Source organism: Abramis brama (genome assembly GCF_963993115.1).
Source record: "Abramis brama genome assembly, contig: SCAFFOLD_75, whole genome shotgun sequence".
Classification (NCBI taxonomy): Eukaryota; Metazoa; Chordata; class Actinopteri; order Cypriniformes; family Leuciscidae; genus Abramis; species Abramis brama.
The window spans coordinates 22,288-36,939 of NW_028156014.1; the positions used below are offsets into that span (position 1 = coordinate 22,288).

At 37.2% G+C, this 14,652-nt stretch overlaps 1 protein-coding gene and 1 pseudogene across 3 annotated transcripts in view; one reads left to right on the forward strand and one right to left on the reverse strand.

Moving 5' to 3' along the window:
* Positions 1–312: 312 nt before the first annotated feature.
* The window catches only part of LOC311077166 (NACHT, LRR and PYD domains-containing protein 12-like), a 51,277-nt gene continuing 36,937 nt past the window's right edge, over positions 313–14,652 (reverse strand). For both annotated transcript variants that reach the window (XM_084138970.1, XM_084138969.1), the window contains 3 exons: positions 4,883–5,053; positions 4,077–4,246; positions 313–1,689 (listed from right to left, as the gene is read on the reverse strand). In XM_084138970.1, the coding sequence (XP_083995096.1) occupies positions 1,688–1,689; positions 4,077–4,246; positions 4,883–5,053 (343 nt within the window). In that variant the 3' untranslated portion in view covers positions 313–1,687. The remainder of the gene's footprint in view (positions 1,690–4,076; positions 4,247–4,882; positions 5,054–14,652) is intronic.
* LOC311077170 (putative inhibitor of apoptosis) lies at positions 8,027–11,837 on the forward strand (annotated as a pseudogene). The gene is made up of 2 exons: positions 8,027–8,125; positions 10,225–11,837. The product of its transcript is annotated as a putative inhibitor of apoptosis (transcript).

The following is a 14,652-nucleotide window of genomic DNA, read 5'->3' on the forward strand; positions in this document are numbered from 1 at the left end:
GACATTTTTTAAGCCATTACATCAACACCTCTCATAATGGGTGTAGCAAATTAGCTGTATAACTTGTTATAATTGATTATGAATATTTGGATCAGTTAATATAATTAACTTAATGTCGTAAATTAATATTACAATCAATTAATCTGTTTGTCCCGTGAACACTCAGGATTAATTGTTTATTAACTCTAAGAAATATACATTTCCGGGGCATGGGAAATGTCTTTCTTAATTTACAGTACTACTAAGATCAGTAGCCAAAATCTATATGATTAGTGACTCTAGTTATGAGCTTGAGACACGGACAACTTTACGTGTGACGTGAACAAGATTTTATTAACTAGTCTAAACACTTAAACTACTCTAACATACACACACATACATGCATACAGTTTACAAAGGGAAAGACAGCTGAAGCAGAATACAGGAAAGCAAGAAGTTATAGCATTGTTTGAAATTCAGCAGATCAACAGCCTTGAGCAAACCATCAGTTTAGTTCTAACAGTTTAGTTCGCCCATTTGAATTAAACTGTCCTGATGCAAACTGTTGAGGCTCCAGTTGATCTTTGCTGATGTGGTCTTAATGAGAGAGAACCAGTGGGAGTCAGAGTATCTTTGGTGAATGGAAAGACAAGGCCGCAGCCTGACACAAGCTTGGTGGGTCCTTAGAAAGTTCTAGTTCAGCATCATCTTCACGTCAGGATTCCAGAAAAGGACCAGGAGAGAAGAAACAAGAGAGCTGATCTTGTGTTTTAAAGCGTGAAGATGTCACACCTCTGGAGGTGTGTGAGCCAATGAGAAGATTTCCCTTTGGAGGGAAATTTTTACGACCTATTGTTCAAGCAGGCCTTTGAACATGTAATTTAATTGGATGTTTAACACAAGAATATTTAAAATGCTTATAATACTAATGCGTCACAAAGTTAGCAAAATGTAATGTAAATTAACAAATGGGAAACAAAGATTGGCGTTAATAGAGACCAAACATGTCACACATATGATTTTAGTTGACCATATTATGCAAAGTCTGAAACATTAACCCAATAGAGTTTACAAGAATACAAAAGCCAAACCACATAAAAGGAAAATCATGAGATCGGAAAATTAGATACATGTTTACACATTTCTCAAGTGGTTATATATAGAATATATAGGATTAACAGGGTTTATTTCTCCTTCTCAGTGAGAATTAAGTAAGAGTCGCAGCTCTCTGGAAATTCCTTTGGGTCGTAAAACTCTTATCGGTCTCAGTGTGTCCTGTAACAAGACACCATGTTCTGACAGTGTGTTAGCTTCATTTGGGATGTTAGTTTTTGGGGAAAGTTTCACAGGCCTTTGTTGGGAGAGTGAGTTTGCTGGGTTATTCATTAAATAAATGAATAATTTGTGTGTGTCTGATTGGTCCAGACGCTACACTTGTTTTCACTTTGCTTTAACCGTTTGCCACATATTTTAAGTGTTTCACCATCTACATTGTAATCAATATCTAACAAATTTGAAACAATTCAAAGCTGCTATTTTCAGCACTCATTTTCATGAGCCATTACTATAATACAAGAAACTGGTGTGAAGTCACACACACACATCAGTGTGATCGCTGTGTGTTTCTGTGTCTTCAGTCTCTGTAGTGGCTCTTTATTCACCATCAGCTGATCCTGAGGAAACTGAACTGACGTCTAAACACTGAGAGTCCTACAATAAAACACACAGACAGACACATATGATTATGAGACATTACTGCTGTCACATCACATCTGGAGATCATTTCAGAAAAAACATATTTATTAGTATATTCATATTACAGCCAGAGATATTAATTAAAAACTGGAAAAGATTAATAACAGCAAATGATAAACAACTCTCACTTTATCACACACACACACACACACACACACACACCACATTTACATGCAAACCAATAATCTGTTAGTAATCAGATTGACAGCTCTGACTGAAAAGCCTTCATGTAAACACCTTAATCGAATGAACTCGATCTGAATGAAATTTTGATCGGATTGGGTGGTTTATTCCTTTTCTAATCCGATCGAGAGGACATGTAAACACTCGATCAGATTGAAAACCGAATCTTGAAAGTTCTGTGCGTGTGCAATGACGTAATGCCATATGATGCGTACGAGCTGTTGTAGTTGTTGAATGAAGTGTCCTGAATGACCAACACAATCTCACGGCCTTCAGTCCTTCTTTCAGACTCTCATCCACAGGCTGTTTCGGGTGCAGGTAGGGGTGTTTTTACTGCGTGATAAATAAAAGCAGCATGGCACAACGGTTCATGTGCTCATTGTCTCCTAATTAGGACCTGACCCGTAATATATAAATATTAAGTCTGCCGTTTAAAACAAACAAAGTAGGAGAATAGTATGTGCAAACCAGTGTTGTTTTTGGCAGCCCTTTTAGTTTAGTTTTAGTCTTAGTCTTTTGGTTTGGACGAAAATGCTTTTTAGTTTTAGTCACATTTTAGTCACTTATAAACATGATAGTTTTAGTCAAGTTTTAGTCGACGAAAACGCAAAAAGGTTTTAGTCAAGTTTTAGTCAATTTTAGTAAAAAAAAAAAAAGTAGTCTTTAACAAATTAATTTAGGTTAAAAAGTATTGGAAATGGGCTTAGGTTTGACAGGTTGCAGCAAGTGTTGCAATTCATAAAACAACAGTTAACCTTTAAAACCTTTGCATAATAAACTAGACTTTCTCATTGATGGAGATGCAGTGCTGCCAAGCTGTACTTCATTGTTGCATTGGGCAGAAACCTTTTATCCCCATATTTCAAGTTATATTTTTTTCCATGAATTGATGCTCTTCTAAAATTTCAGCACATTGGCTATTTTCACCAGTAATCACAGTAATAAAGGAATGGTTTACAGTTTAAACAGCAAAAAACTTTTAGCTACTACAACATTACACACAGATAAAGTGGTAACAGTGGAATCACTGTTTTACTCCAAAAAAGCATTCAAAAAAGGAATAAAAACATTCTTGGCAATTGTGGCTTTATTATATAATTAGTTAAATAATTTATGTTATAATTTGTTATAATCTAAGTTATATAATAATTATATATTACTTTGTACCAATTAGCCTACTAAACTAATGCTCGGACACGGTCTCTCTCGCGTACACTCGGTCTCTCTCGTGCGCAGACACACTCGGTCTCTCTCGCGTACACTCGGTCTCTCTCGTGCGCAGACACACTCGGTCTCTCTCGCGCACTTTTGGTCTCTCTCGCGCTCTGTCGCTCGCTCGCGCTCTGTCGCTCGCTCGTGCAGTTCGTTTCGCATTTGTCCAGTCCGGCGCCTCATATCGAAGATGTGTGGCGAGTGACTAGCCGCAGCCGCAGGTGTGTTGTTGTTGTGTGGAATCTGGTGCGCGGCATGGCGGCAGCCGGGTGGTGGGCGTACCCAAAACAAGGATAGGAAGCGGCAGCGGCAGCATTGCTGATACTTTTTTAGCTCAAAACAGACAGATTTCACACAAAATAGGCAGAAATTACATAAATTGTGAACGTCAGACTTATAATCATTTTCGTTCCGTCTCGTCTCGTCAACGAAAACTCGAAAACGTCTCGTCATGTTTTAGTCACCTTAGAGCCATTTTTAGCTAGTCATCGTCGCGTTATCGTCATAAAAAAAAGGTGCGTCAACGAAATAATTTCGTTATCGTCATCGTTGACCAAAACAACATTGGTGCAAACAGCGGGAAATTTTTGTGCAGTGTGTGCATATCAAAAACTCAATTCCCATTTGAAGCTTGTGACATATAAACACACACATCAACCCGATAATTTTATTTATTGTTTTATGTAAATACTACGTTTGGATCCATCAATCGGAATGAATTAATTCCAACTGAAACAAAAGTTGTACATGTAAACATGGATGAAAATATTCATATAGACCAGCCTATTCATAGATCATATTCACATCACAGAATTAAACTCTTATTAAAAACAGTTTACAGAGACTAAAGTGGAGCTGAATTATTATCTTATATTCTCCAGTTACACACATATGAGAACTGTCACTGAAATTGTGTCAATTTAAGCTTGAAATAAAGATATACTCACAGTAGTGTAATGTCTCCAGTTTATCATCCTTCAGATCAGAGAGCAACTTCACTCCTGAATCTCCTATTTTATTCCCAGTCAGATCCAGTTCTCTCAGGTGTGAGGGATTTGATCTCAGAGCTGAAGTCAGAGCAGCACAACCTTCATCTGTGAGATCACAACAACTCAACCTGTAGAGAACAATGACACACACTTCACTCTCTCAGTTCAGATCAGATCAGTTTAGCAGTGAATCCATTATTATGTTTTGAACATTAGACAGCCTGTGTTACAAGTGATAACCGTTTTGAGTTTTGTGTCTAGAGTTTTGAAAAATGACATCAAGGTTCTGAAAATAGTAGCAAAGTTATTGTAAAAAACTGTAAATGAGACTATTCATTACATAGACTAGTTTTACTGTAACTTACTAGATCTATGTAATAGGTATGGAGTATTAATTAGTGTGTGTGTGCGTGTGTGTGTGTGTGTTTTCATTTTACAAAATTAAAAACAATACTTTAGAAAGTGTCAATGCAGAAAGATGAACATAATTAACAGTAAGAATGAATCCAGCATGTTATTCATTTCTCAGTTCTGACTGTGTTGAGCTCGAGTCTGTTTAAAGTTAAGAGACTGAAATGTTGATTGTGTGTGAAAGTGTGTATTTCAGTGTGACTCTGTCCTGCAGTTTCATGTTATTGAGGATCAGCTCATGTGTTCAATCATTTACAGCTCAATAATCTGAACTCACAGCAGCAGAAAGAGGCTGAACACTTCAAATATACTTTACATTGTGATTCATGTGTGAGAGTCAAATATGATCTTACACTAATTTCTCCAGTTTACAGTGAGGATTCTGTAGTACATCAGACAGCAGATTCACTGATTTTCCTATTTTATTCCCAGACAGATCCAGTTCTCTCAGGTGTTCAGGGTTTGATCTCAGAGCTGAAGTCAGAGCAGCACAACCGTCATCTGTGACGCCACAATTACTCAGCCTGTAGAGAACAATGACACACACTTCACTCTTCAGATCAGATCAGATCAGTTTAGCAGTGAATCCATTATTAAAGAGAAAGTTCAAACTTAAAGCACAAATTAATATGTTTGATGGATCATTAGATTGAGATCTAAAATGTCACAAAACATGATCATAAGAGAGAGAATATAGGGCACTATATGTCACTTTGAGTGATTTATTGCCCTTAAGCCCCGTCCCCTTTTTGACCGTGGGAATATTCCCACGCTTGCCCCGCCCCCTTTTTGACCGTGGGAATATTCCCACGCTTGCCACGCCCCTTTCTACCCCCTCCCTCCCACCTCCGGACAGGTCATGTGACCATGGGGAAAATTTTCCCACGATCCACATTAAAACGTTAAAACAACATGTATTAAAATTATATCATGCAAATAGTTCTATTTTCTAATACATTTGAGAAAAGTTGTACTTTCACAAGTACATAGTGTTTAAAGGTGTATAAAACGTTGTATAAAGTTAAAATACACGTCTTTAGCGTTCATACATTTGTAAAATGTTAAAACATTAATGAAAAAGTTTAAATTGCATTATCTTAAAGCTATCAAAATGTATTAGTATTAAGACATTAAACAAATATTAAAACATATCAAACGCATAAACACATGCGTACATTTAAAAATTGACTTACGTTTTTACAATTCCGTTTGTTGAAAGAAGAACAAAGGTTATCCAACTTTGTGTAAAGTAATATCCTGGGAGCTCAATGAAACACGTCCGAACACGGGAGAAAGGAGTCAAGACTGACAAAATCTACCACTGCACAGGACCCAGAAGTAGACTCCGCCCGTCTCCTCGTGGGCTCTCCCACTAAACACACCCCTCAAAGCTGAGAGGTTGTGAGGTGATGGTTTAAATTAAGGTTGTATATCTATGCAAAATAAGTTTATCCGGTGTTTTTGTCAAATGAGAAGTTTATACTATGTATCATCTTTATACTTCAATTAATTTTACTCTAATTCGTTTTTATAACTATCATTTATCTCTTTTTAATTCCTTTCTATCTAAATCTGTTTCATAAATCTGTCATAGTGTATGATTTTAACTTTCAGCCCAAAGACTTTTGAGTTTTAGAGTTTTTTTTTCCATTACAAAAAGATACATTTAGTATTTTATATAAACCATCTTTTTTTTAAAAAGTGTTTCAAACACAATCACAATATTAAAAACTGACTTACGTATTTACATTTCCATTTTGTTGTTGTTGAAAGAAGAAAAAAATTTTTTATCCGTCTCCAAAGGCTTAGAGCTTTTAACTCCAAAAATGACAAAAATCCTCATGCTCCATTCAGTCCTATATCACGAGAAGAAATAAACGACTGAAAAGTATGCAATGGTCCAGGCCCTGACTCCGCCCCCCTAACACACACACACACACACACACGGATTTACTTATGTCTCATTGGAGGCCTCCGGAAGACACAGACGTGACGTGACGTCACTCCGGGGGTTACCCCCAAAACAGCCAGTCAAGCCGATCCTCACAAACCGCGGAACTTCTGAATGAAACTCATCGAGCTATCAAACTGCAGTGAATCGCTTTCTTACATCACATCCATTGGAACGCGATTAAGTTATCAGAGGTTACGGTGAGTTACGATACTAAACATTTAACTTACCTAACGTTAACTATTTATCCTTCGGATATTTAAAATAAATGTTATCTCTCCAGAGCAAAAATACACAGAGGATTGTACTCCATCCACAAGAGATTACCAAGACCCATCAGGTGCGGAGCGGTGAAACATCTCTACACTCAAAAAAGAAAAAAGTGAACAAAATTATTTCCTAGCTCAGCTTCAAGAAAAGACGGCCAGCGTGCTGCCCATTCAGTCTTGGAATGACTTCATTCAGACCGTGTTGAGCGTCGCAGAAGCCACGCCTCCTCACCAAACACACAGGATTTCATTGGATGCATTGGGTGACGCTGACGATGACATCACCGGGGATTCCCCTATGCTGCTAAGGTTGTTCACTGTAAGGATAACGCGCTCTGTTTAAAACCTTCATCTCTAAAATTTACTAAGCTTACTGTGGATCGTGGCTCGGACTTCAACTCCTGTTTAAGTGCTGAGGAACGGCGATCATCAGTGATGAAATTCAACCATTATTCAGCGAATGGAATATAATATTGGATTAATCACAACACATTGCATCTTTGTGGAGTATCAAGCACAGCGAATGGAATATAATATTGGATTAATTACAACACATTGCATCTTTGTGGAGTATCAAACACAGCGAACGGAGTATTGGATTAATCACAACACATTGCATCTTTGTGAAGTACCAAACTCGCGAGAGGAAAGTTTTACTGGATTATTTTAAATACTGGAATATTTTTCCATGTTCGTTGGATCTTTGAGGAGTATCAAACTCAGCGAGAGGAATATTTATTGGAAGAACCTCGCCACGTTTCATTGGATCTTTTAAGGAGTATCAGGCCATTATTCATCGTGAGGAATATTTATTGGGTGAACACGTTTCGTTGCATCTTTGTGGAGTATAAAAATCGCGAGAGGAACATTTATTGGGTGAATCAAACGTTTTGGGGATTTGTCAGGATGTAAACGGAGAACTTCATAACGATCTTATAAACACATGAGGAGAATGGAGAAATGCGTCCTGGACAACAGTTAATAACGGTAACAATGCAAACTCTTTTTTAAACGAACGTCTGAATGTTATCCAGATTATTAATGGAAAGACAAGCATTCAAGAGAAGTTATGTTACATCTCATAATTACTGATTTATTTTTATTCATTTGATTGTTATTATTTTATATTCATTTGACTGTTATTTTAGATTTTTTAGATTTATTTTTTACACTGATATACAGTCAGACTCAGATGAAGACGTAGAGCACGTAAGATCAAGGCGTCAGAGTACTAATGAACAATTGCGTCTTTTAATAGCCTACGTGAACAACTTGGGATGCTAAACACAAGTGAACTATCCACATCTGAAAATATTATAGCCGAACAACGAGCATGGTTAGAAACACCTGAAGATGATGATGATGATGATGAAAACGTACAGTCCGGTAATGGGTTTACGAATTATAATCACCAACTCCCTAATATGGGTCTTAGTCAGGACGAAATTCATACGTTGACGACTGAAGGAGGGCGTGTAGGCGAGTTTGTAATAACACCTCGACCACGTTTCAACGGACTAGAAATCCATAGGACACTGAATCTCTGTGAAATAGATACAAACGATTTGGCAGATTTTAATATTCATCTACACAATATTTTAAATGAGAATGTGCATTTTTCTCAATTGACGGCAGGCGATACGGGCTATATAAATATAGCTCTAAATGGTGCCAGCTTACCCACATCTATAAATACAGTATTAACCCCAGAAAACAATCATGATCCAACATTATTCATTGATCAAATTGAACGTGCTGCACAAAGCAACAGAGATGTGTCAACAGATAACTCTTTATCTCTAAGAGTTTCGGTAGCTATGGACCACCAGGGAGGGGGAGGACCGCGTAGAAAAATCACATTGCCATCAGTGAAGTTATAAAACGAAATAAAATGCATTTATTTTGTCCAACGAATCTGAACGATAATTTGTGTCTTAGTAACAATTTTTAACATCACTAGCGTGACACGTATTGTCGGGTGTGATTGTAATGTTTTGTATGGCGTTTTCTTTACACTTTCCCCCGGATATCTGTTTCCTACAGTTAGCTGTAATGTTAGTGAACTCTAGGTATTCTCTTTGTTCATATAGCTACAACAGTATTCACATGAATTGACTTGATTTGATAAAATTATGGTTTAAACCATCATCTTCACATGAGACATTTACATTATATTATTATACCGTCCTAGTTTTTAAATAGCGCTAAAATGTATATTTTACATTTTAACCTTTATGCGGATATAGAATGCCGCACAAGGCTCTCTGACATATCTTATCGTGTAAAACATCTATGTAGATCTAGGTATGTTTTTAAAAATACCGCGAAACAAAGACAAGGACACATCTTTCTATAAGCGACCCTCAAAATTGTGTATACAACAAAACACATGTATGTGTACAATGATTTATCAGAAAATTACTTTTGTTTGAAGAAAAATTTAAATCAGCTGGTGCTTGATAACTATTGAAGCTATTAAACACCCCTGAATTCGGTAATGCGATATTGATATCACATTTTAATTTTAACTCAATACATTTGAATGCGCTAAAGGTCTATGAACTTTAACATCTTAATAGTTGGTAAAATGAAATTAAAGCCTAGGCAAAATGAAATACATCCTACTTCTACATGCTTGTTACAGATCTTATGACGTACAATTCACCCATGCATATGTTTAAAAATATATGTATATATATATATAAATATTTTGGTGTAATTATAGACATCTCTCCGGTGGCATATGCATAACTTCTCCATGACGCTACTTCTGATTCAATGTGGCTTTAATCCTATACAGCTGTTTACGGCGTCATGATGACAACCCCTCCAGCGGGGCGGGGTGAGCTGTTGTCCTGATAAATATTTCAGGACTTCGCACACAACCCCGGTTTGCCGGTCTATCATTTTCTTCATTACTTCAATGTATACTCGAAAGTATGAAGTTGAAATAAAAATAAATAAATAAATAAATAAAAAATTACAAACATTTCTGTTGTGTTAATGTCTGAGCTCATAAAAATAGTATTATAATAGTATACATAATAATAATATTTAGAATAATTAAAAATACATGATTTAAAAGATTAAATATTTCAGAGATCCTTGTAAAGAGTTGCGGAAGGTTTTCTGCATTTTAATTACTGTATTCCTGAGGTGGCAACCATTTCCATACCACGCCTGGATGCGCTGCGCCACGGACCACAGAGGCACATCGCGTCTCTGAAAAAATGTGTGGTGATTTTTCAAGTGATACAACTAATTTACCCGCTGTGTACGGAACAGAACAGAAGGACATTTTGTAGTGTTGAACAAAATTTGATTTTGTTCTTAGCATCGGTTCCTGCATCATAGAGGGAGGAAGCACATACCCCCTACGTCGATCTTCTATCTGTTCAGGAGTTCATTAAATTTTTTAATAAGTTTATGTGTTCTGTCATGGATGACTAGACACTAGTCATTGGATGTCCAGCAGAGAGAAGGGCTTGAGTTGACACGCCCTGTGGTCACATTTTATGTCTTCATCCAGAGTTTACCCCCCACCGCAAACCTCCTGTCGTCCTCTCACTCTGCCTTTTCCCCGCTTCGCAACATAGCCATCCTACAGCTTACCGCCCCTGCGACACCCATAACATCGACCACCACGGCATCCGTTTCAGGCCAAACGGAGGAGCAGGTGGGTTACTTAAACCTGGATATGTCTCACCAGGATATGTCTCGCCAGCGACCTCCGGCTTGTCACAATCCTGACATGCGTCGGGAACAGGAACGCCTTGACACCTTTCAGAATTGGACTCTTGGTACAGTAACTCCAGCCGAGCTTGCCCAAAGTGGTTTCTACTACCTTGGGCAGGGCGACAGAGTGGCTTGCTTCAGTTGTGGAGGCCAGCTTAGCAACTGGGAACCGGGAGATCGGGCAGTATCAGAGCACCAGAGGCATTACCCCAACTGCCGCTTCGTTCGAGGTGACCGTGCAGATAATGTACCTTTATTTGACGGCGGCCTTTCCAATGTATCTAACTCGATAATGCAACAGTGTGAAGAAAGGTTGCTCACATTTGTCTACTGGCCCTCAAGAATAACTGTTCGACCAGACCAATTGGCTAAGGCTGGTTTTTACTATGTTGGTCGTCGTGATGACGTGAAGTGCTTTTGTTGTGATGGTGGACTCAGATGTTGGGAGTCGGTGATGATCCATGGGTAGAACATGCCAAGTGGTTTCCAAGATGTGAATAACTGTTACAAGAAAAGGGCCAAGAGTTTGTTCATCAGATTCAAACAAGATTTCCAAGACTATTTGAACAGCTATTGACTAATGGAGACAGCGACTCGAGATAATTTGTTGATCCACCTGTTGTACACCTGGGTCCTGGAGAAGACCGTTCAGAAGATGCAGTGATGATGAACAATCCTGTGGTGAAGTCTGCTTTAGAGATGGGATTTGAGCGTGGCCTGGTGAAGCAAACCGTTCAAAGCAAAATTCTCGCAAGTGGAGAAAATTACAAAACCGTTTAAAAGTTGGTGTCTGATTTACTAAGTGCAGAAGATGAGAAGAGAGAGGAGGAGCTAGAGCTTCTTGCTGAGGAAATAGCATCAGATGGTTTTACTTTTCTTAAGAAACATCATCTTGCCATGTCACAGCAGCTAAAAAGTGTGCAGAACTTAATGGACCATCTTCTAGAGGAGAACGTCATCTCACAGAAAGAGTATGACATTATTTGTAACTACACTACAGTCAAGCAGCAGACAGGGCAGCTCATTGAGTTAGTCCTGTCGAAAGGAAATGCAGCAGCAGAGGTCTTCCGCAACTGGATCAAGAAGAATGATGTCTACCCGCTAAGAAAACTGATGGCCCGGACAAATGAAGCTGCATCACCGAGTCAAGATCTTTCAGACTTGCCTATGGAGGAACAGTTAAGAAGACTTCAAGAGGAGCGCACATGCAAAGTTTGCATGGATAAGGAAGTGAACATTGTCTTCATCCCCTGTGGTCACCTAGTTGTGTGCAAAGAATGTGCGCCTTCTCTGCGCAAGTGCCCCGTATGTAGAGGATTGGTCAAAGGCGCTGTCCGTACTTTCCTATCATAAAGTGAAGATATTTATCATCCAAGTAACAACAGTTTTTAGATGTGCAAATTTACACCAACTCTAATTGTTTCACATATAACTGTTGATTGTTATATGATTTATTTAACAATTGAAATTGACGATAGGTTAAAATATTTTATTTTTATATGTTAAATATTCATTTCCCTCCTTTCACGTAAAAATACCACGCATCAACTGTAATTCATTAGCTTTTAATAGCTTAACCATGTTGTTTAGCGACACACACACAAAATAACCATGTGATAACAAAATAAGTGTAATAGTTAGACGAGTTTGAAGTGTAATACTCATCTTTCATGTCAGTGTTTCGTAGACATAGCAGAAAGATGTTCTAAAATAAATATGATTTGTTTAGTCTTAAACACTCTCATACTAGAAGGACCGTCATTTAATTCTCTTTATGCAATATTTGTTCATGTTTTTCATACATTCCTATATGAACATGTTTGACCACGCTCTGTGACTATATACTTTTTGCAAAAACTGTACAAAAACAAGATGTAAACAGCGTAATATGTAAAATGTCAATTCAAACGCTAAAACTGATCACTATAGTGGCTTTTTCTGTATTTGTTTTAAATGGCTCATGATGATGCATTTACTTTTAACCCAGTTGACCTCTAGAATTGAGGTTTTACCAAAGTGTGGAACTTTGTTTAACAGCCTCGAGCTTGGATGAATATGCCTCTCTCAGTGCAATAGTCAGATGTGATTCTGTTGTAATTGTTTAAGTGTAAAACAGCATGCACTTTGTGTAATTCGTAGATAGAGGGAAAGTTCCACTAAATGAAGTATCAATTTAGTCAGACAGAAAGACTATCACTTAAATTCTTAATTGTCATTTATTTCTATAGACAGCTCTCAATGAAAAGTCTTCACCTAAAACATACAGTCCAACATACAAAATGTAAAACAGGGTCATTATTTGCATGCTTTTGTGAATTTATAATAAACTATGGTTTTCAAGCCTCTTTTCAAGGGGGTTGGGTCTTTTGAATCTTACATGGATGTTTTGGACATGTGTGATTCTGTATAAAGTTGTTGATTTAAGCACAACTATTTACACACATGCAAGTATGAGAATATCTATTGTAGATTGTGGACATTCCATTATCTGTTTATTCGGGATTAATGTACATCCTTACCTCCTTAGCTCATATGTTTCTTTAATTTGTGCAGGCTGTTATAGGTATTAGTTAATAACAAACAAACAAAACTTTAAAGCAACATGGAACCATACTATTAATACATAAAATATGGTATAATTACAGTTTGAAAATGACTTCCATAATATTTTCTTTTAGTAAAGTGGAGCACCCAACACATAGTTCTGCGTTTGTGGGTATGATCTCACAAAGATTACATCAATATTACTTTTCTCGAACACAACATGTATGGACTATGTTTCGTTATCTAGGCATAACACATCAAACAATATTAGGCTAGAAAGATCTAATACCGGATTAATAACTAAATTAAATTAAATGTACAAAAATTTTAAATGTTGTTTTGATTAAGCCTTTTTACCTAGATTTAAATCTGTAGCTATACCTCTACACATGTGTATTTGCTTTGGCGCAGTTTTTAGGTGGGCGGAGACTTGGGTTCACAGACCGATTTCTCATTCATGTTTTGCTTTCCGAGCACATGGATGCTTTACGGGACAGTGAAAGATATATATTTTAGCTAAGAACTAAACAAAAGTTTATAGTGAATTGTAATGTTAAAAAGTTTTGCTTAAAAACTATTCGTTTTATGTATTTTTAGCGGTTGTTGTTTGATGCGGATGCCATGCTGTTTGAGGGATGGGGGAAGCACCCGTGAGTGACGTCATTTTTAGGGACATCCTTAAATCGAGATTGACCTCTCAGCTTTGAGAGGGGTGTGTTAGGGGTGTGGTCTGTGCCCGTCTTGGACCACTAATGTATATGTAATTTCGGCTCGTACACCGAGCTGAACGGTCACTTTTCACAATGGGGATTGTTTGTTGTCTTCCCCCACATTTTTTTATATAACAAATCCTGACATGCATTCTAAAGATCGTACACTTTTAGTGGAAAAGAATTATTAAAATGTTATTTACACTCGTCACCATATGTTCAGTTATATTCAGTTCTAGAAGTTTGTTCAGTTGTATGTGTTCCTAATTGCAGCCACTTACCTGTCACATGGACAGATACACAATCATTACACTACAGCTATGTGTTTAAGGTCCTGCATATGTTCTGTTTATTGATCGGTCATATATCATGTGTGCTATTTGTGTATGTTACTTCCCGTTTGTCCTTCTGTCGGATTATTGTTAATAAACTTTGTGTTGAAATATATTTGCCTACCTTCCAGTTTGTCAGTAACCACATGTGTTATAACAAAAAGTAAAGTTGGTTCTTTTAAGAATTCCTGGTAACATTTATTTTAAAGTGGCATATTTATACGTTACAACATTTACTTACTATAGTAATAACTGTAACTAACCATAGGCCAAATCCTAACCGTAACTATATAGCAATTACAATTAATATTAAACAATACACAATTATATTGCTTAAGTTCTGTACATTCAGAATACAAAATGTGAAACAGGGTCATCATTTGCAATCTTTGTGTATTTATCATAAACTATGCTTTTCATCCCTCTTTTCTAGTGATTTGGTCTTTTACACAAATGTTTTGGACACATGTGATTCCCGTATAAAGATGATGTTTTAAAGTTAGTACGGCTTTACAAGACCATGGTACTTACGATGTGACAAATATGTTGATGTGTAAAAAATACACCCAAAGATTTAAGCAC